Source organism: Gopherus flavomarginatus, chromosome 9 (genome assembly GCF_025201925.1).
Source record: "Gopherus flavomarginatus isolate rGopFla2 chromosome 9, rGopFla2.mat.asm, whole genome shotgun sequence".
Lineage (NCBI taxonomy): Eukaryota > Metazoa > Chordata > Testudines > Testudinidae > Gopherus > Gopherus flavomarginatus.
The window spans coordinates 79164384-79187516 of record NC_066625.1 but is presented as its reverse complement, the minus strand read 5'-3'; the positions used below and the strand labels follow the sequence as shown (position 1 = coordinate 79187516).

General features: G+C 44.1%; 1 protein-coding gene across 2 annotated transcripts in view; it reads left to right on the top strand.

The window, feature by feature from the left end:
• The window catches only part of AGBL1 (AGBL carboxypeptidase 1), a 385324-nt gene that overhangs the window by 130472 nt on the left and 231719 nt on the right, over positions 1–23133 (top strand). For both annotated transcript variants that reach the window (XM_050967394.1, XM_050967395.1), the window contains exon 18: positions 7732–7912. In XM_050967394.1, coding sequence (XP_050823351.1) covers positions 7732–7912 — 181 coding nt within the window. The remainder of the gene's footprint in view (positions 1–7731; positions 7913–23133) is intronic.

The following is a 23133-nucleotide window of genomic DNA, read 5'->3' as shown; positions in this document are numbered from 1 at the left end:
CGATTGCACTGCTGCCTCATAATTTTTTGTTTGTTAAAACTCATCACTTCAGGATGATCTCAAATCAGAGGCAGAGATGTTGCTGTGCCTCTCTTAAAGATGTAGCATATGTTTAAGAATGAGCATTTCCTTATTGTAGGTGGGATTCAGCAGGAAATGGATCTCCATTCCATAGAGACAATATCTGAGACCAGAGTGCACTCTCGACTTCAGAGCCATCCCTTCAGATAACAAATTGAATTTTTCTCTGCTACAAATGGTTGGTCGTTCCCCTGGGTATCGTGTCTTCCTGCTGCATCTGATGCTTCTTATTCCCAGCTCTGACTGGAACACTACCCCATGCTTCATTCTTCATGTCGCCCCTGGAAAGTAGAAGCTAGAGATCTAATCTGGTTGGATCCAACTTGATTTTAACCTGCTGTTACAGAATGATTGGGCCAAATCCTGAGGACTTTATTCATGTTTTTCCTCATTCTTCACTTGTCCAGACTCCCTGGGAGTTTTGCCTGAGTAAGGACTTCAGGAATAGGTCCATATAAATTAGTGAAGGAAACACCTGTTAAGACATCTCCTCTCGCCACTGGGCAGCTTAGGAGTGTTCTGTACAAAATAGCTTTTAGTGTTTGGGCAATCTAGATGTACCTGAGCTTCTACCACTCCCTAGCAGAGTCTCTTCCTCAGCCTCACAGATCTCACTGATATTCAGCCTAAATATTCCGTTGCTAAGTTTCATCCCATTAACCCCGATTTCACCCCTGTGTAGCACTCTAAGCAATTCTTCTTCCTCCTTGCTGTTATGCTCAGAGAGCAAGCAATGTCAACACAGGAGACTGGGGATTGCACTGGGGAAAAACTGTGTTTTTCAGAGGCAAAAAAGCCCCAGGCACCAGTCGGAGCATTGCACACAGTATGAACAGCAATTTGCAATTCCCGGTGAATACTCTGGGGGACCCTATCTGCATTGACCTCGTCTGCAGTCCCTCCCTTTGGGCCACATGTTACCTTTTATACATGGAAAGAAACCCCGACTAAGTCAGTGGGGTTGGTAGCTGTAGACTGAGAGGAGTATATGGCCCTGAGTTCAGAGAAAGTCCTTGGGGCAAATTCACTGCTGGCATAAGCAGGCACAACTCCGTGGAAGTCAATGGAAGTACATTGTAATAGGCCAATGGTACATTTGGTCCCTTGCATGTGTGACTTGCCAGAGAAATCACTGGAGGGTTGCCAAGCCTTTGCCCTTTGCTGGTTGAAGTCTGCACTGCAAATTAGGTAACTACAGGTACCTCTATGTATGAACAGTGAATAAGCAGCATGAAATGTTGGTGCAATAGGTTGCAATATTACCGTTGTGGAGTTGGAGACTTATTAAAGTTCTATCCCTTTCAGGTTCACTTTTTATAAAGTATCATATGTCACCCAGAACCCATTACACTGTCACATAAATTATCAGGGTTTCCTTTCCCCGTCATTGTAGATTGACAAAGGAAACGTTCTCAGCCTTTTTCTCCTGCCCGATTCATTTCAGGTGAAATCATTTTCTTGGGGAAATCTGCCCAAGGATTTAGCAATTCTCTTCGGACCTCTGTACCGGACTTAAAGCACTAGATACCCAGGCCTGGGAGACATGTGAGACAGCTCAGGGGAGTTGTGGTCCCACAGCCCAGGGTCAGCATTCAGACTAGTCCCATCTGTGGGATACACTTTGACTGTGCTTTTGCTTAAATGCCCCCTGCTTTTCCTGGCTCCCACTAACTGCAATTCTTAGTTGCTCTTACACCTGAGTGTCCGGTACCATCACAGCAGGACTCATTCACAAATCTATCCCTCCAGGAACTAGGGTTGCCACTTGCCCAGGTTTTTGCAGGATCGTCCGTGTATTGAGGTAGCTGTCCTGGGAAATCTGTAAAGGTACTCCATACACAATGCCAGCTGTCCAGTTTATGGTATCAGGATCATCCCAGATGTCTTGTTTTTATTGTACCTAAGAGGTGGCAATCCTACAAAGCAATAGCACCTTCATTCCCCTTCTACTTGCCATGCCTCAGATTGGCTCAATACAACAAGGCAACCTGTGTTGCTCTCATCCCAAGGCCTGACTTTCAGAACGCACAGAATGAAAATCGGTGATTTGCAGTACAAAATACTTGAGAACATCTCAAATTTCCTACTGTCTTTAGAACAAATTCAGGCCATGGTGTGCGTCGAAAGTGAGCTATGAATGATAGATACTCATATTCCTTTAACCCTAACCCAGTGCCAGCTACGTCAGCCAACTAGATAATCTGTTGAAAGGACAATCTGTGAGATCAATGTTAGTGCTAACAGCAGCATAGAGACTGAGGGAAGGAGGAAAAGGGGATGCTGTGGCAAGCCATCCTCCATGCTCTGTAGGCAAAGTGCCATGTCCATGCAGAAATAATGCATGGCAACTTCTTCCCACGGCTTTCAAATGCCTCAGAATAGATCTAAAACCATATTTGACAGCTCCTCGAGTGTAAAGACCAGCAGTGGCACCGTGTCAAACTGCACCCAGCCTGAGCAGCGTGTGCCTATGTTCTGACTGGCCAATCATCTCTGAACCTCTCGGATTCAAAGGTGAATGAATTCAAATGACACAGGCACAAAAGGAGGTTGCCAAGCAACCTGGAGCCTGTAACACCCCCACCAGGGTATGAAAGTAGAGAACAGGCGGTTCACAGCCGAGACAATTACACTTGTAATGTTCCCTTATTGCCATTTGGAACAATAATAATACATGTATTATGTACTTGTTCTGAATAATGCAGGGATGGAACGGGAAGGAGATTACTAGGTCTTGCGGCAACTGAAAGAGACTGACAGCTCTGTATCAGTGTCTCGTGTCTCCTGTGATATCTGTAATCGGTGGCCTCACGGCCAGCTGCTTTTATATATTCATCCCATACCGTGTTCTTGGAGCCTTGTTGTGTCTGCCTCACACAATATAATGTCTACTCTCTGGCTTAGTGTAGCTGTTAGGCTTTGGGTTGCTGAATGTGTGTGTATTAAGTGTTGCACAAAATAAAGCCGTATCATGCTTTGGGGCAGGCATGAAAGAAAAACTTGGGTTGTCCAGCCCTGAATTTCCAGAGAGCGAGAGAGAGTGTATGTTAGTAGATGGGGAGACTCCAAACCCATATAGTCTGAACTCAGCAGGCTTTGGATATATAACATCTATAGGCTCCCTTGAAAATTCCAGTCCTATATTGGGTCAATACCGCTTATCTTTACAGTGGAAAGAGTGAGATCCAAAGAACCCTGGAATTTGAGGAGCTCAGAATCTCCACCTTCATCAGCCCCATCTGGAACTGTGCTTAACTCCCTCTCACGTGTTCTTTATTCTTAGGGACAATGGGATTTTGTTGGTCTCTCACGTTTCTCTCTGCCTCTGTTGCTAGCTCCCCCATTTGCTGTCATAATCTTCAGCAACATCAGAATTGCCTTTGCATCAAGCCTTGATGATATCATAGCCAGAGGAGCCTGACAACAGGTATAAGATTAAGCAGCAGGTGCAGGCAAGCTGTACTGAAGAGACACAGCCCCTGTTTTCATGCAAATACCCAGAGTCATAATGAATGAAGGGAAGAGAAAGAGAGATGGGGAATGTGTGATATGTTAGCAGAATTCTTACTTCAAAGACCATTTTTCAAAGTTTCCCAGGAGGTGTTGGTGTCTCTTTAATCCTTCACCTCAGGATTCTTGGCGTCTGTTGGCACCGCGTTATATTCTGGGCATGTTGAAATGTAACACAGTGTAACAAGACATGATCAGTTGGAGGAGGCTTTATGTAGCATGAAAAGGTTCCTGTGCTTTCTCTTTTTATTGTTTACATTCCCAGAGAAGGTTATATGCCATGTGGGCTTTGCAAAGATAAATGGCTAACCCGAGCCTCCTGGCAGCTTCCCCAGAATTCAGCAAGGATTCTATCTAAGAGCTAGTCTAATACTTTTTATATCTGTTCTCAAATTTTAGCCTTGAAGGACCCATGTGAGAAAGAGATCTCGAGTGACTGTGCATGTCATGAAACCATGTGCAATTGGGCACCACTGACAATTAGGAGACACTCCAGACTGGAACAGCAGAAAGAGAGGCTGAACAGGTGTCAAGTGCACTGGTCTTGCTGTGTGTGTAGCCCAGTCGTGGCATAGCAAGGGGTGAATGGAGTCAGGAATGTGGTGCTTCTGCAGAACTCTCTATGGAGCCAGCACTGCAATAGCAGGGGGAGTTGGAGGTCAGGACTGAGCTGCATTTGTTGATTTGTGTCTAAAAAGCTCTCACTGGGCCTGTCTGTGCTTAGCATGATTGGCCAGAGTTGCTGTCCAGCACTTTCGTGTGCAATAACATTCGTCACCTTTACTGAAGCAACATTAATGCAGATAAGTGACTGAGTGGTTTAAAGTACAAAATCAGCTCACTCCTAGGCTCCTGCTTACCACAGAACTAAATCCGTTTCTGGAATATTTCAGTGGAAGGGAGTTTTATGGCTGTGTCATCAGCTCTTTGTTCTATTTACTGCGTGTCATTAGTCTTCCTGCAGAGTGCGATCCAGGGAAGCACAGCAATCCTGCATGGGATTTATCAGTGACTGCTCGTAGGGAGAAAGCGTGTGCTAACAAGGTCTCCAGTAGCATGCAACACACTGGCTGGCATGCACCTGTATTGCAGCTCTCCTGTGGATTGAATGTCAGAGCTGCTCATGTGTAAGGAACTCGTTCTGTAGGGTCTGCGTATTTTGAAAGGAGGCTTCAGTTGATGTACCGGAGGCCTCTCTATTTGGAGCCAGAGGTCATGTGTTCCACCCCAGCCATACCATATATCAACTGTTTGCTGATAAACTTCAATAGCATCCATGTGTGAAGCCAGGAGAAGAACCCCGAATGAATTTACTGGAACCCATTGACCCAATATTGCAAGGTGCTGAATGCCCTCAACAACCCATTGTCTTCAGTGAGGGATGCGGTCACTCAGCACCTTGCAGGAGTCCTCAGAGAGTCCAGAACCCAGGCAAGTGAAAAAACTCAAATAACCTCCACTGGGTCTCTGGAAATAAGTTCTGGACATGCTCCAGCCTCTTTTGTAGCATATGGTCCCGCTGAGACAAGGGGGTTCTCGGGTCACCCTGTGAGGTGAGCAGGATTCAGGCCTATTACGTCACTGACAAAATTATGGCAAAGCCTTCCTGGGCTTTTGTGGATAGCACGCTGACCCTGCTCTTGGTTTTCCTTTTGGCTGATGGCAGAAATACATATGCTGGAACAAGGCCTCTCAATTAACATGCTGCACTTGCTCCCACGCAGAGAAGAGATAAGAGTTGTTAAAGCTGTAGTCATCAATTGCAAAAGAACACATTTTATTTTGCTTTGTGCTATTTACAGCTGTTGTCCATTCAGAGTTCTCAGGAGCCCCATTCCCCAGTACAGCTGCACAGTCCCATAAGTTTAACTGAGCAGTGAGACTGAAAAACAGCACTAAATCATGGTGATGAGGGAGAGAAGAAAATGTCTGGAAATGGGAAAATGCAGTTGATGTCTTTGCAAAGGCTAAAGTTTTTGCTTGTTGCTACTTTAAAGTGCTACAGACAGATGGCGTAGAGGCTGGAACGGAATAGAAGCCTCACCCTCTGAGACTTGCAAAATGCTGCTAGTGGCTTTGCAAAGGCCAGGGTGATCCTTTCTTGCAGTTTTTAAATGCTCAAGGCATTTTCTGTATTTTGATCAGTGTAACACACAGCAAGTTATAGTATGCGAACAACGTGGGACTAATATAAGGCTATTGGGAAATTGAGTTCTAGTTCACGTTGCTTTACTGGACTCATGATACGGCAGCTCTGTGTGAGTTCTCAGATCATAGGTATAGCTTAGTCGTAGGCAGGAGGAGAGGGGGCTGGGGAGGAAAAAGGGAGAAAGAAAGAAAGAGAAATTAACTCTAGATCTGAGTCTGTAGCCCAGACACTTACAATGAGGAATAACTAAAGAACTGCATATGCAGTTGTCAAGAAGAAGCATGGTCTATGGGTTGATACAAATGAGTAGGAAATGAGAAATCTGAATTCTGTTCCCATCTCTGCCACAGTCTTGTTTTGTCAGGCAAGTTACTAGCCCTCTCTTTACTATACCTATTTTTTTTGAACATGGACATTATGAGGATTAATCCATTAATGTCTGTAAAGTGGTTAGAAATCCACGGGTGATATTGGGATCCTCAGGAGGCGCTATAGGAGAGCAAAGTATTATCATTTGTTAACTCAGTATTTATTTACAATATTATTGCTTACACAGTAAAGTGCGGCTGATTCCTTTGGCAGGGGCCACAGTTTCTACTTGGTACTGCCTCAAAGGCTTGTCAATCAGGGTCCCCTTGAGCAATATAGGTACAGCAAAATAATGTTACATATGTTAGAAATGATCTGATAGAGCTGGACAAAATCATCTTGGTATTGGTGTGACACTAACAGAGGCTGGTTTGCACAAAACCAAAATACCCAGTCATGCTCAACATTGTGAATGCTCAAAACAATATTATTTTTAAGCAAAATAATTCTTCTTCTTTAACTTTTGTCCCCAGTTCTTGCCCACATCCCCGGTCCTGTACTCTTCTCCTCCGTCCCAATACTCCTCATCCCCATTCCCAGATCCTGTCCCTCCCTCCCTCCCTGGAGCATGCTTAGTGAAGATGGAATGTGCAAACTGAGATTTTTCAGAGGCTTATAACTTGGCCAAGTTTAGACATTTTTCACAGGAACCGCAAAAGACACATCCCGGATATAATCGTGACTCTCTCTAACTCCTGTCGCGTTTCAACTCCCTTCACTACAGCATGAAGGTGCCAGAGTTTCTCAATGTAATAGTTGTAAGATTCTTTTTTTAACAAACGCAAAACCACATTTTTAGCTGAATTTTCCCAAAATATTTCAGCTTTAGGCACTGGCACTGAAAATTTCAACCCCAGCAATTAGTTTGGCAAAGTTATAAGCAACTGAAAACAGTGTCTTATAATTGAATGTGTCAGGCAATAGTAACTGTAAGTGTCACTAGTTGTACCGTCTATATTTACTTAAATCAGGGAAATAATCTCTCTCTTACTTTAAGTGAGTATGTAGTGATGGTTGACCTCAGAGACTGTCCTCTTTGCAGCCTGCCTAGATAAAAGCTATATCTCTATTATTCCTTTATTTTGTGCAAAGTCACTTGCACAGTTGTAACACCAATGGGTTTGATTCCCCTAGCAGTGCTAATATTTTGCATCTCAGCCCCAAACCCTAAGGGCAGGGAGATGCTTAGGGGCTTGGAATGTTACCAGCTGCTCAAGGAGAAACACAAGGTGAAGTTGGCCCTTAGCAAATGAAATCCCCGTTCTGTCACCTTTAAGCATCAGTGCAATTTGTCATTAACTTACAGGGTCAAACTTTCATAAATGGCCTTGAAATCTGAAGCTGTAGTTTCATGCAGAAAACCCTATTGCTGTGCATGCAGTTATCTGTGCAGGCAAATTCAGGGATGGTGGGGTTCTATGTGCAAAATCATGTGTGCAAATTTGAAAGCCAGTATGAAAATATGACCTTTAGAGTTAGGAAAATGTCAAAACCAAGGGAACGCTGCCTCTCTGTTGGCTTATTGTCAAATTATTCTCTCTAGGGATTAAAAAGCAAAATGCCACCCACAAAGATAAAATACAAAACAACGGCCTATCTATGTTTTACTTTCTGTTTTATAGGCAATCGTCCCTATGTGGTGCTCATGGCACGTGTTCACCCTGGGGAGAGCAATGCCAGCTGGGTAATGAAGGGGACCGTGGAGTTCCTCGTGAGTGGTGACCCCATTGCTGACCTCCTGAGGAAATGTTTCATTTTCAAAATCATCCCCATGCTCAATCCAGATGGAGTCATCAATGGCAAGTAAGTTGTGACAACCTTTGTTTACCCTGGGGCTGTCTGAGGCCTGGTCTACACTACGCTGTTAAACTGATTTTAACAGCGTTAAATCGATTTAACGCTGCACCCGTCCACACTACACTGCTGTTTATATCGATTTAAAGGGCTCTTTAAATCAATTTCTGTACTCCTACAAAACGAGAGGAGTAACGCTAAAATCGATATTACTATATCGGATTAGAGTTAGTGTGGACGCAAATTGACATTATTGGCCTCATTATTTTACAGTAGCTACCCACAGTGCACCGCTCCAGAAATCGACGCTCGCCTCGGACCATGGACGCACACCACCGAATTAATGTGCCTAGTGTGGATGCGCACAATCAACTTTATAATATCTGTTTTATAAAATTGGTTTAAGCTAATTCGAATTTATCCTGTAGTGTAGATGTAGCCTGAGAAGCCTTCCCTGGGCCTATATGGGAAACTTTACCTCAAACTGGGCAGCAAGCCTTATCTTTGGGAGCTGTTGGTCAGGAGAACATCCTTCATATGGATCCTGGCATTCCTGTGTTAGTCACATATAGCCACACAATAGTCACTTGTTTGGTGTCTGATTTCACAACTGTGAAGAGCAATAACAGCCCTCAGCTGTCAGGGCAGAGCTCTGCCACAACCACATGGCTTAACTGGGCTCTAGCTGGCTAAACAGAAATCCATCTGTCCCTGCTAAATCATTCTGTGCAGACGTCACCTGCAAGACGACAGTGCTTGGGAATAACTTGCTTTAATTGATGTTTTGCATAGCCTGAGTCAGGGGAAGAGGATTACAGATCTATTTTACCTTTGTGTTTTCATTTAAATACTTCCACCCAGTGGCGCTCCCTTCCTCTCCCCACTCACATTTTTTGATGAATTTTGAATCCTTCTGGGCCTAGGGAATGCTGATCTGCTCTGGATTCCCTTAGGGGATGTCTGTGTAGAAAAAGTTGTGCGTGGGCTCGCCTACCTGAGCTAGCCTGGGTAACAATAGAGGCGAAGACAGTGCCAGGAGGACTGCAGATTGGATAGTGAGCTGAGTACATACCCTGGGTGTCTGCTGGGCTTGTATTACCTGTGCTGCGGTGCCCATGCTGCATTGTCTTCGCTGTTATTACCCTTGCTAGCTGGATTCAAGGGAGCTCAGGTAGGCTAGTTGTACATGGCTTTTACTGGGCAGACATACTCTTGGAGACTTCTTTGCATGCCCCCTCCTTTTCCACCCCAACATATGCACACATGGTCACTCCCTCGCTCTCTTGACTGAATTGAAGAAAGCACTATCCTGCTTCTGACATAGAAACTTGAAATACAAGGTAGCCAGTGAGTTGGAGAGACACCTTATTTTAGAAATGGGCTAGATGAGATGGGCTTGTGTGATATTTGGGGAAACCCCAAATGCTTCCAAACATGGAGTTTGCCCACTTGCAATGGGTGTTTGGTAGTGGAACTATAATAGATTCACTGTCTTTTTTTAGGGTGATCATGTCTCCCCTTGGTGACAGGCCTCAGCAATTATAACTACCTGCTGATTACAGCTAGAGGAGTTATTCCTTTTGGTCAGGTGTAAGGGCTTCCATTTTTGGTGCTGAAGGTGTTAAGTTTTTGATCCTCACTGGTGACGATGGTTCATGTGTGTGCGTGGCCACAGTTTGTTATAATAGGCTAATCTCAAAAGTCTGGGAAATCGGTTTAGGCAAGCACTCAGAAGTCTGGCTGCTCCTTCAGACATCTTGAGTGTAAAACGGTGTTGGGATCTTCTGGGAGCACGCTTCCTTGTGGCCTGTGGACTCTTCTGATTTTGGTACAGGCTGGATGAAACCCACGGGTGCAGAGACAGTAGCAGAAAATGAAAAACAATGAGAGAAACTGAACAGAACTTTTTCAAACTTCCCAAATTAATTCATTCTGAGTTGGTGCAAAAGCTTCAGTGGGCAGATGCTGGAGGTTGCTTTGATATTCCCCAGCCTGTCACAATGCTATGAACCATCATGTCATTCATGATATATTACCTCCAAGGAAGCTGGTGCAACAGCAGCTTGGCAGCTCCATGTGATGGAAAAAGACATAACCCCCTGAGTGTTCCAGGTCTCTGCAGGCATTGAATGCCCTAATCCTTTCAGGCAGCAAAGGCAAATGGAAGGTGAATGGGTTTTTTTGTTTCTTCTGCCTCCCTTTCACTGTACTTAAAATCTCCAGCAGATGGAGGACTGGAGGGAAAGACTGACCTTTCTTTCTCAAGCATTCAAGAGGTAACTCTTTAAGGGTGGGACCTCAAGTGGGGAGGACAGAATTCTGCATGGCACTTTCATGAAGTGCCACTTCTGTGCTCATGTCACCCAGGAGGAACTCCGCCTCACCAGGCGCACAGGAGCTCAACCCTGACTCGGGTGACAGGAGTACCTCTTGCTTGAGAGATGAACCAGGAGATCTTGGTTTTATTCCTGGCTCTGCCATTGACTGCATGGCCTTGGGCAAGTCAAGGCTTGTCTAGATGACCTGTTAGCACATGGCAAGTTGGGGTGTAAATCTATGCACCCTAGCCTGCCACGCACTAGAGGTTCCCTGCTGTGCTTTGATCTCCTCTGCCTTGGAATGGGGGTAGATAAGTGTGCATGCACAGTAGGGAACTTCTAGTGTGCAGTAGCAGGGTCTGCATGTCTGGTTAGTGCATGGCAGGCTAGTGTGCTTTAGATCTACACCCAGCTTGCTGAGCACTAATCGTTCATCTAGTCAAGCCCTCAGTTTGCCTTTTTGTGCCTCTGTTTTCCCAGCTGTAAAATGGGGATAATCATAGATGTTAGAGATGGAAAAGACCTATCTAGTCCATCTCCCTACAAATGCAGGATTGCTGCCCATGGTATATTAATGAGTGTTTTACCTGGTCTAGTTTCAAATGTTACATTGACTATTCCACAACCTAACACATAGTATAGCACACACAGGAAGGGTTTCTGATACTCAGTGTATATTTTTCCCATCTCTTAATTTCATCCCCCAGTTCCTGGTGACAACCTTTATAATTATGTTGTGAGGCTTAATTAAAGTGTGTAACATACTTTGAGATCTTGAGGTGGAAGGCGATAGATAAGTGCCTAACTCTGTCCATCCACCTGCTTTTGTAGCTTCCAATTTATTACACAGTGAGAGAATGGAGATGCCAGTGTTAGGGGGCAGGAAGATATCTCTCTTGTGACTTAATGTGGCTTCACCCTTCTGAGCCCCCTCTGCGCTGGTGAGATATCCCCGCTCCCCAGGCTCGCTCCTTTCTCATAATTCCATCAGAAATAATAGCTGGAGAGGCAAATGATCTCAAAACCTCCAGTTTTCATACCGTTGAGATACTTCTGTGTCGGCCTCCACTTGGGAGCCATAAATGAGTCAAGGGAGCCATGTACTGGACTGTTATTAATTTGTATTAAAGTCGTGCACAGAGGCTCTGACTGAATTCAGAGTCCGATGGTGTTAAGCCTTGCACATGTACATACTCAGAAGTGGTATCTGCCCCAAACTGCTCACAGTTTAAATAGACAAGGCAGGCAAAGTGTAAGAGGAGAAACAAAGGTACAGCGATAAAGTGACTTGCCCAGGGTCACACAGGTTAGTGGCAGAGGTGGGACTAGATCCCTGACTCCCAGTCCAGTGCCCGCTCCCTGGAAGCAGCACGGGCCAAGGGATGTGCTGGCTGCCCTTCCTGCAGCCCCTGTTGGCCTGGAGCAGAGAACAGCAGCCAGTGGGAGCTGCAATCGGCCAAACCTGGGGATGTGGTAGGTAAACAAACTGTCCTGGCCCGCCAGGCGCTTTCCCTGATGGGCTGTGTGCCAAAGGCTAGTGATCCTTGCCCTACTCCCTTCCTCTTCTGGGCCAGGATCCCCCCCCCACACACATCTCATTGCCTCCCCTCCCAGCCCCATGCCGAAAGGATCAGGAGGAAATAATGCCCTCGTCTTCTCTTTGGGAGGCTCTTAGAGGAGCCAGCCAGGGCAGTTTGATTGAGATGATTACCTTGAGCATCCCTGCCTGGCTGTGGCTTTTTAATGAGCAGAGTGATTGCAAATCTCTCCCCTTTAGAAGCACAGACTTCTATCAATCTCTCCCTCCCCCCCCCACACTTTGTGCCGTGGATTAATGCTGCTCTAGTCCCCCTATCTCAGCATCTTTCCTTATTTAAGAGAGGATTAATTTTTCTTTGTTGGCAGTGCTTTGAAGCTCCTCCTCCCCTCATCTTCCCTTGGTGCCAGAGCATGCATAATACTTCATCGCCAGTCATGGAGATGGATGCCAGTGTGTGGCATTTACAAAGGGCTCCTGCTAGCAACCCTGTCACCCCCGTGGCTCCCAGCCATACCCAACCCAACGGAAGAGCACTCTCATCCCAGCAAGGCACTTCACAATCACACTCCAGAAGCCTCGTGCAGTAACAAGACAAGCAGGGCCTCGCTGTTTGCTTTGGCTAATGTGAGCTGAAAGTTACACGTGGCAAATATTTCTCTAATGCAGACATGAGTGCAGTAATGTGATTACACTCCAGCAGCACACGGCTGAGATGGGAAACATCTCTCCTCCCGCCCCGACCTCCCCAGCTCTTCATTTCTTTCAATGCTTTTACAATCTATCCCCATCCTTCAGCAACAGAAGGAATCACAGCTCTGGAACTGATTATAAATGAAGTGTGTGTGCGGGGTGCTTTTCATATAAAAACGTAGCTCATCACCAGTCATCACAGCTGAACTTGGCTTTGTTCAAACCCAAAAGAAATTGTGAACATCACAGTGTGATTGTTGTGTTTGACTGAATGCACTGGTCCTATACCCTTTCCCAGAGAACAGCAGCCAGGCATGTAGCCAATCAAATGACAGATCTGATTAATTTTGTTATATATGTTAAGTAAAGTATTAGACATTCCTTATCAGTGCCTCTCCCAGCTCTAGTCAAGAGGTGGGGATTGTATATTTCTAAGGGCAGGGAGCAGTCTGAATGGCTTTAAAAAAATTAGCTAAAAATGAAACAAAGAAATAAAGAACTAATATAAAGACTCTTATTTGACAGACAGCGAGAGCACAGTGTGTGAGACTCATTCTACAATAGCAGCCATCTTGAACTGGTTAGCAGAGAGTGATCTTGCAGGCAGGCAGCGTACTCCTTTTATTGTAAAATCTGGGTCTGGAGACCTGAGTTTTATTCATGGCTCTCCCACTGACTTGCTGCGTGACCTCTCTGTCCGTTAGCTTCCTCCCGCCTAAAATGGGGATAATTATGCTCTCTCACCTCTGGAAAGCATTTCAGATCTCTGGATGAAAAATGTGTAGATGTGCTTGGAGACTTGGTATATTCTCTCTTCAAAACTGCCAGCTTCCATGTTTTAAATAGTTTTCTGTGGTGTGACTTGTTTAAAGGCAACAAGCAACACTCCCACAGAAAACCAGGCAAGAACCATGCTAGATTTAGGGTTATGTAACTTAAAATAGGCTGGCTGGAACTTTTCAAAATTGCTTAAAAAAACACTTCCATCTGTCACTCGAGCTGAAATCTGTGCTGTAGCCTCAAACTAGATTTTTTACAGTCGGAGTTATGCAATACTCCCTGAATCAGAGTCTGCAAAGGAAATTGGAATAGACTTAATTATGACAGCACAAATGGAGCCTTTCTGACCAAGACACGCAGACAGTGGGCTGGTACATAGAATTCCATTTACCCACACATTCACACATGCGTTTATGTGCAGTGGCAAAGCCACTCACAAGCTCCCTCCCACGGACACACATCCTGACATACAGTTGCACACTATGTTGACATCTTTGTATGACCGTATGCCATCTTGCATCCATGCTTGTGATACTTCAGTAAATAGCCCCCGCCCACAACTCATGTACACTCGCACACACCTGCTTCCCTTGCACACACACTCACTTTCTCTCTCACTCACTCACAACCTTCACACACTCACTCACACTCACAAAGAAGTAGTCAGCATTTTGTGTTCTTGTTGGTCCTCTCCAGACACTGCAGTTCTGGATAAATATTGCTATTTACTATACCTACATTTAGGGTTATTAATTATATCAGTATAAACCTAATTTATATCACCATAAACAGCTATAATAAATGCTGCCAAATGCTAATACCCAGTGCTTGCGAACTGTGCCTATGCTTGATGGGTTTTTTCCTCCCCACTTCCCAGAAGCATTAAATTAAAAATGATTCAGAGTTGCAGGATAATAGCTCAAGCTATGGGTGGGAGCTCTCAGGGAAATGCACTTGTTTTAAAAAATACTCCACACCAAACAGCCTGTGGATTCTTTGTGCATGTTTTATCTCCTTGTTTCCCCTTCCATCTCTGCCACTCACAGAGCCCTGCTTGGGTGGTGTGGCTAGTATTACCAATGTGTGGCCAGTCCTCGCCAATCTCCAACGTTGCCACCCTCTTCTTTCTTTTCCTTTCCTCCTTTTGTACTGCCTGTCTCTGTTCTCTTCCACCTGCCCCTCTTTTTCCCAGTGTTCTCCTCTCCAGGGCTTGAATCGAAGAAGTAAGTGAGCACTTGGTTTTTCTGTGACATTGTCCGTTTTAGGAACACAAAGCATTATACAGATGAGTTAGCCTTCCCAGCTGTATGAGTCAGGAAGTATCATCTCCCATTTCAATGGTAGCAAAACTGAGACATGGAGAAGTTAAGTGATTTCTTCCCAGGTCACAGAGTAAGTCAGTGGCAGAGGTAGGAATAGGGCCCAGGAGTCCTGATTTGCTCTTTTAGGTTTTAGCCACAGATCGTCCTTTCTCTGTTTTAAAAAACCCAGACAAACCGAACCATAAATGCTGATCTAGCATTTCACAGCCTATAGTTATAGGTTCAGTTGAGGTCTGCTTTAACTGAGGGTGTCATTATTGGTTGGGTCCTATTTTATTCAGGCAGCTTTCTCCATCCCAGCTGAGTTATGACTCCTCTTCTCTGAATGTTTCACTGAAGCTAAAGTGGCAGGGTTTAAAATCCTTGATAATCATAGGGCTTTTCCCTCTCTACCTTTCTGTTGGGTCACATCCCAGGGCCAGTGCAGGACTGTTCCCAACTGCACATTTTCTGGGTCTCTAAATATCCCAAATGATGGAGTTTCTACCCTTCCTTTCAGAGCCTGCCCCTTGATTTAATAGCAGGGTGCTCAGAAAAGGATAACAGAAGCACATCTCCCCTCTTCCCCGAACACTGCCTCCTCTTCTGGCAGGGGAATTGAAGAGGAATTTATTTCCCTTAATAAAATATTGTGTGAGCAAATGGGTGACATGTGCTCTGCAAATATACTCTGAAGGCTCCCAGCAGTTGGTCTATCTATGTTACATGTGCATGAGTGTCAGTGGGTGTGTGATGGCATATGGGTTGGGGGAGCAGCTAGGTTTCTGTAGTGCTGGATCACAAGGGGCTGTTTAGAGCAAAGTCATTAATTAGTACAGTGAGAGGGTTTCTCTTGTATCATGAAGAAGATCCCCAGGTAGGGGAAAAAGGAGGGAGCATACAACAGGATTATTTTCCCCCTGCACTTTGCCATTTACCATATGACACCATCCCCCAAACCATCCCAGGGAGCCAAGCATTGAAATTGGCACAGCCAAGGTTTTTTTGCTGTCCAAGCCAGCAAAAGTTGTGCTAAACGCCTTTGCAAGCCAAGGTGTATCAGATCCAAGAGAGAATTTTGCCACAGAGGAACTTGTATAGATGATACAGATATGCTGGTATAGCAGGAGGCTATCTTAAGTATTTGGGAGTATGGATTAATGTGCTCACTTGCTGGAGAACTAAGTCATGTATTAGGTTGTGTGCATATTCACCACTGTCCTCTGCTAGAAGGAAAGTGTCCAACATGGAAAATATCTATGATACAGTGACTTGGTTGGAGGCATAAAAAGCAGATATTAACTCTATAGGCTAGAGTCACCCTGCAGAGGGAAGATTTGTCATGGGTAATGATATCCCTGCTGCCATTCCCCAGGGGTTCTACCAAGAAAGGACAGCTTTAAAGACCATCTAGAGCTCCATGGGCTCTCCTCCAGTGGAGGCTGCCCAGGAGAGGCACTGAATCAATGTATTTCCTAGGCAGACTGGTCCTGCCCCCTTTCATCCTGTTCCCCCCCATTCTAGGTGACTGTATCAGCCAGCACCAGCTCCCCTGGTGGAGTAGGGATTTGAGGGCAGTTTGCTGATCTCCTGTGGAGTGAAATGGACGCTGTTACTGCTATTGACAGCTAAGAGGGATTCCCCGTTAGATCACCGGTAGAGGTCTGTTTGTTTGGAGCGATAGCCAGCAAGCCATGGGAAGCAGCTCTGCTTAAACCTTTCCCTTTGCACTGTGCTGAGGTCACAGTCCACCCACAGCACCTCACAAGTAATTCTGCCTTTGCAGCCAATGGCTTTGGGCTGAAGATACTACAGCCACGATACTGCCTTCTACCTGTACTTCCAGCAACATGTTATTTATTCTGTTGTTTATCTGCTGGCACTGCCTTGCCTCTTGAGTTATTAGCTTTATTTGCTTATTACCAGTGTTTCCTCCTCCGTCAGTGTGTTCCCATACATCTTTGCTTCTCAAAAATATGCTTTCCTCTCTATTTACTGCTTTTCCTGATGCCTCCCTCCCCCAAGCACCCTTCTCCCCTTTCCTGGCAACCCAGTAACCGCCAAGGAGATAAATAAGGAACATAACTCTTCCTGGCTATTATTTTTGTTGTGGTTGCTGGGAACAGTAATATATATAATAACAAGGAAACAAATCTTATTACTAAAGTAATTACAATAAATAAAAAGTCAAGAAGGGAGATGAAGGAAGGGGCTGTCAGGGGAGTGATTGCAGCATGGTTTTTAAAAAATTTAATTTCCGTGAGATGTTCTCTGCCACTCTGGTGATACTCTATCGAGGGAGGTTGTGACTAATTAGCAGCCAGTTGTTGTTGCTGTTGTAATATACCCTTACCTAATGTATTTGTGTGCCTGTGTCTGTAAACAGTAGCTTATCTATGTATCTGCACCTGTCACACATCAGCAGTTGGTTTTATTGCCTGGTGCTTTTGTTTCCTTTAAGGTATGTCTACACTACCCGCCAGATCGGTAGGTAGTGATCAATCTATCGGGGATTGATTTATCGTGTCTAGTGTAGACGCTATAAAATTGATCCCCGATCGCTCTGCCAGCGACTCCGGAACTCCACCGTGGTGAGAGGCGGAAGCAGAGTTGACGGGGGAGTGGTACCAGTCAACTCGCCGCCGTCCTCACGGCCAGGTAAATCAACCTAAGATACGCCGACTTTAGCTATGCTATTTGCGTAGCTGAAGTTGCGTATCTTAGGTCGACCCCCGCCCCCAAATGTAGACACAGCCTAAGTCACTGAGGTTTTGGGGACTTGGCCATTCTTCCTTTTCTTTTCTAATGTTGTGAACTTCCAGGATTTGAGGAATTTTTTTCCAGGAGCTCATGGAACTGAGAGCCAGGAACAATTGTGTTCTAATGCCTCTTCTGAAACTGAACTTCTTTCTCTGCTCTTGGACAGATCACTAAACCTCTCTGCCTCAGTTTCCCCTTCTGTACAGTGGTGCTAACTAAACTTACTGTAACGTAATGAGGACTAATGAGTTAATGGGCCAAATTAAGAGCACATGCGAGCAAGTGCCTCTCCCCTCATTTCACTAGACTTGCACTGGCTTACAGCCAAGGCTGTCACAATGTTTGTAAAACTCTCTGAAACTGGGAAGTACTTGGTAAATAGTGTGGCCATTGACTCCTGTGAGCTCAGTAATAACAGTATTTGGGACCACTAAATGCTTGGAGTTTGTTCAGCCTAAGGTATGGTTTTAACTTGTAAAATGGGAAGTACCTTCAGGTTACCATCAGTATGATGAGTTGAAGAAAGAAGATTGGGCTGTATTCCATGATCTCAGAAGGAGAGTATTTTGCTGTACTTCAGTGCCCATACTTCTGACTGACAGTAATTTACAATCTGGTTTCCATGCTTCTTGGAAGACAGTTCTGGGAGCTACGAGACTGGTGCATACAGTTGTAACTTCTTAGCTCTAAAGAGTAAATTGAAAAATATCATTACTGTCATTATCTATCTATTATTACAGTGTAAAGAGGTTATTTTACTTCTGTATTTGGCACTGCTGTGACTGCTGCTGGAATCTTGTCTGGTTCTCAGGCTCACAATTCAAGATGGATATTGACAAATTGGTGAAGGTTCAGAGAAGAGCCATGAGAATGATTAAAGGATTAGAAAACATGCCTTAAAACAGTGTTTCCCAAACTTGGGACGCCGCTTGTCTAGGGAAAGCCCCTGGTGGGCTGGGCCAGTTTGTTTACCTGCTGCGTCCACAAGTCTAGCCGATCGCGGCCAGTACGTCCCTCGGCCTGCACCACTTCCAGCAGCTCCCATTGGCCTGGAGCAGCGAACCGCAGCCAGTGAGAGCTGTGATTGGCTGAACCTACAGACGCAGCAGGTAAACACACTGACCCAGCCTGCCAGGGGCTTTCCCTACACAAGTGGCATCTGAAGTTTGGGAAACACTGCCTTAGAGTGATACACTCAAAGAGTTCAGTCTATTTAGCTTAACAAAGAGGGTGATTAAGGGGTGACAGTCTGTAAGTATCTACATGGGGAACAAATATTTGATAATGCGCTCTTCAATGTAGCAAAGAAAGGTATAACACAATCCAATGGCTGGAAGTTGAAGCTAGACAAATTCAGACAGGAAATATGGTGTACATTTTTGACAGTGAAGGTAATTAACCATTGGATCAATTTACCAAGGATTGTGGTGGCTTCTCCATTGCTGATCATTTAAAATCAGGATTGGATGTTTTTCTAAAAGATCTGCTCTAGGAATTATTTGGGGGAAGTTCTATGGCCGGTGCTATACTGAAAGTCAGCCTAGATCAGGGGTCTGCAACCTTTCAGAAGTGGTGTGCTAAGTCTTCATTTATTCACTCCAATTTAAGGTTTCACGTGCTGGTAATACATTTTAACATTTTTAGAAGGTCTCTTTCAATAAGTGTATAATATATAACGAAACTATTGTTGTATGAAAAGTAAATAAGGTTTTAAAAATGTTTAAGAAACTTCATTTAAAATTAAATTAAAATGCAAAGTCTCCCGGACCGGTGGCCAGGATCTAGGCATTGTGAGTGCCACTGAAAATCAGCTCGCGTGCCGCCTTCAGCACGCATGCCATAGGCTGCCTACCCCTGGCCTAGATCATGGTCCCTTCTGGCCTCGGACTCTGGAATTATGTTATTTTCAGTTTGATTGGGTTTGATTATATCTCGTGTTTGTTACAGTTATTGAAATCTCATGGTGTGTATTATTTATTATTCAGGTAGCACTCAGTATGCTTGGCAAAGAGGCAAGAAACAGAAGTCTCTTGTTGCGAATCTACACATTAGTCTATGACACTGTAGTTGATCACACTAAGGTTTTCTGAGGGTTGGCTGGTATATCTTATTATTGAGCTAGATCCATCATGTTGAAACTCTCCACCCTCATCCTTTAAATCTCCACCTCCAGTCCTACCTCTCAGCTCTGGCTGCGTCATGGATCCTTACTCAGACCCTGCCCATTCATCCCTCCTCACAGCTCCTTGCGTTCACTTCTCCCCTTCCAACTTTGAACCTTTTGTCATGCTGTCCTCTCTCAAAGCACCTCATTACTATCCTGCTTCTTTCTTCAGGCCTCCTATCAACGATCAGCTATGACCGTCTGCTGCCCCTTTCCTGATTGTGTCTTGAACTGTTTGCTTTGTATCCCCCTAGGTTAGACTGTTCACTATTTGGGGCAGGAAGTAAGACCATAGTTAGCTGTGTGTATCTGTAAAGCACTATGCACATCGATGCTGCTGTATCAGTAACAAACAGCAACAAAAACTGGCACAAGTGAATTGGAGCTCAGCGAATCTAGGGCATTATAGGCCAGTAGAAATCACCACAGCTGGTCACTCAGGCCAGATAACCCCTTTTAGATTTTCATGTAGGCCTCTGTAGGTCACAGTTCGTATATCCAGTTCATTGTATCTCAGCCATGTTTTGTATGTTGCTGTTGTGGTCCAAATCATTACACAGTAGAGTAGCTTAATCAGTTATTTGTCTGCTAGGCTTCCATGCAGCAGCACAAGTCACTGGACATACCAGTTGATCTTGGAGGCCAGAATTTCTTCACTAGTAGTTCTAATTTTACTCCATCCAGTTCTAGTCGACAATGCTAATGCAGCCATATTTGCATATTGCTGTGTCCCATCAGTCATGATGGATCAGTGTATTTGTTGCCCTGATCTGACATTTAAATATTGCCCACTCCATCTAAGGATGAGAAAAAACTTCCCTGACTCCTATATCTTCATTCAACTGATCAAACAACCACTCAGATGACCACAATGAAAGATCCATCGGAGGCAAATGACACTGAAAATCGAAGCATTGTATAAAAAAATCATGTTTCCTTTCTCACTCTCTTGTGACTGCTGGGTCTGTCCATGGGCCTCAACCCATCTGCCCCGAGATGAATCACTCATCGTAGTCTTTGACTACTCATCATAGTCATTGACACTGGCCTGTGCATTGTAGTTCATTTAACGGAGCATGACACATCTTCTCAGACACTGGGGCAAATAGCTGGCATCCTTCAGAGCCTAGCCTGTTAGGGTCTCTTGGAGAATAGTCAATGACATAGTAGCTCATGAGATGACTGGCAGTTATTGGTCACCCCTCGCCATTCCAAGTCACATGTCAAAGTCCATGCCAGTGTCTGGCCACAGTTCTGGAGCTGGAATCATTTATTCATTGGACAGGAGAAAGAAAATCCACAAAATGAAACTGCAAAAACTTAACTTTAATAGATGTGATGAGGAACTGCCATGACTTGACTACAATATCCACGCTACCCAGAAAGCTGAAATTGCAAGGGACTGAAAGGTTATTGTCTTTCATAATACATCTTACTATATTACATTGTGTCATAAATTAAGCAATATTTCTATCACTCAAAACTTGGGCATCCCTAGAGTTCACTGTGACATTTCCAGTTTTATAGGACTATTCAGTTCCTTTTAAGTATTAAAACATATCATTTCATGTAATATATGCACTGTAAAAAAAAAAAAAAAAAAGAAAAAAAAAGAGAGAGAGAAGAGTTACTGGCCTATAGTTATCCCAGTCCAGAGCTGGACGAACTCTTTGTTTGATTTCAGCAGTAGTGAATTCTGCAAAGGGTTGGCTCTGTTGTGGGTTTGTTTTTTTTACTTATGTGTTCTTTAGATATTATGTCTATCTCTTCCCTCCTCCTTTCTCTTTGGGGATCTATCAGTTTGGAGGCTGGCAAAATGCTGTGATGGAGAAGAGTAAAGAGCCCTATGTAAGGTAGAACAAAAAAGGGGAGAAAATAGAGATTCACAAACTAAAACACTGTCTGTGGTGAGGAAGACTTTTCTGCAAAGTATGCTACAGTCATAGGCTGAAAATTGCTCTGCAAAAATGCGCATGCAAGTGATCACCTAGAGATCAAAGTACATACCGTGAGCATGACTGCATATGCAATTGTTATAAATATACAGGCAAATTTTGCTACCACTATTTTAGCAAATAGTCTAATTTAAAGAAATAGATAAGTGTTCCAAACAAACAGCAAGAATTCAAACATGAAATAAAGCGAATCAGTGTGGGAATAACTGAGGTGAGGTGAAATCAGCAAACAGCAGCGTTTTTTAACTGGCAGTGCTCCAAGAAGGAAGATACATGGAGGTGCAGTTGTAACGCTACAGAGCAAGTCTGAGCCTTGGTGGGGGGAAATGGAGGAATTCCTGTAAAGATAGGGAGCAAGGCTGAGCTGGGAAGCAGAACAGAGTTGGAAAAGGAAAGACGGGGAGCTGCTGTAATGGTGCAGCATAGATTGGCCCTTATAGCAAAGTTCTATGGAATAGGGACCATGTCCCTCTCTGTTTGTGCAGCATCTAGCATGGTGAGATCCCAACCCTGACTGGGACCTTTGATAGCTACGGTAACATAAATAATAAAATAGGAATAATAGGGAGGAAACCAATAGCATTCTGTAGAAATTACTCTAAAACCCTGTGGAATTAAATATAAACAACTTTTCTATAGGCTTTTGGAACCAGTCTGAGGAACTGCCTAGGGAATACAATGAAATTTTATAAAATGGGTAAGCATTCTACTACAATGTATAGGATTTTCCCACCTGCATTACTTGGGGAAACAGAGCACAACGGAAGCAGAAGAAGTGTAAATAGTACAGTCTGGATTGTACACATCTCAGATCACAAGGCAGGGATTTGGACTGATGGCTTTTAGCTGTCCGAAGGCCACTGTACACACCTGAAGCATCTAAGAATAATAAATGATTATCAAATAACATCTTACTGTACTAAATAATATATTTAAATATATCAACAAATATAATAAATACAATAGATTGCCATAATCCAGTCAGACCTTTCACATAATAGTTTTCTTCTTCCTTTTAACATTTTGTTTCCTTTAACTTTTTATTTATCTATTTCTTTTCCAATCTTTTCATCTTTTCCTTCCTTATATGCCATTAATAAGCCACCATGGGGCTCCATATGGGTGCAAAGATGCACCTGTGTAGATCCAGGTGCAGGATTTGCAATAGATATTTTGTTTAGCTTTACTTCCCATGATTGGAAGTTCAGTAGCTCAACTCCTGCTGGAGAAGAAAGTGCCAGAGCGTCCAGGGAACCCTTGTTCCCTTTGAACAGTACTTATAAGCAAGGTGAGAAGTAGCAACTGACTCTTAAGGCAATATTGCCTTCTGTGACTAGTGAAAATGTCCTTGTTAAAAAATAACAGTTCCATATTCATTTTTTTGTCTTCTAATAATTAACAGACATTGTTAAAATCAGAAGACCAAGGTAAAGAAAGCAGTGTGGATTTTTCTGTGTCCCCGTAGTGGTTATGGTACATAAGAGAATGCAAGACACTCCGTAGCTGAATAATCATAAACTATTTAAATACAGATAAGAAATATGAAGGAGAAAAAGAAGCTGAGGTGGCGAGGTGTTTTGCTGCACTAATCAGTCACCTCCGCGGAGAACTATCAGAGGACATTTAAATCCTGTCTGCAGTGACACGTGAAAAGGAAAATGGTGGTCTCACTCATCAAAGTCTCTAATAGACATTGCTCTACATCACAGGACCACTAAGCAA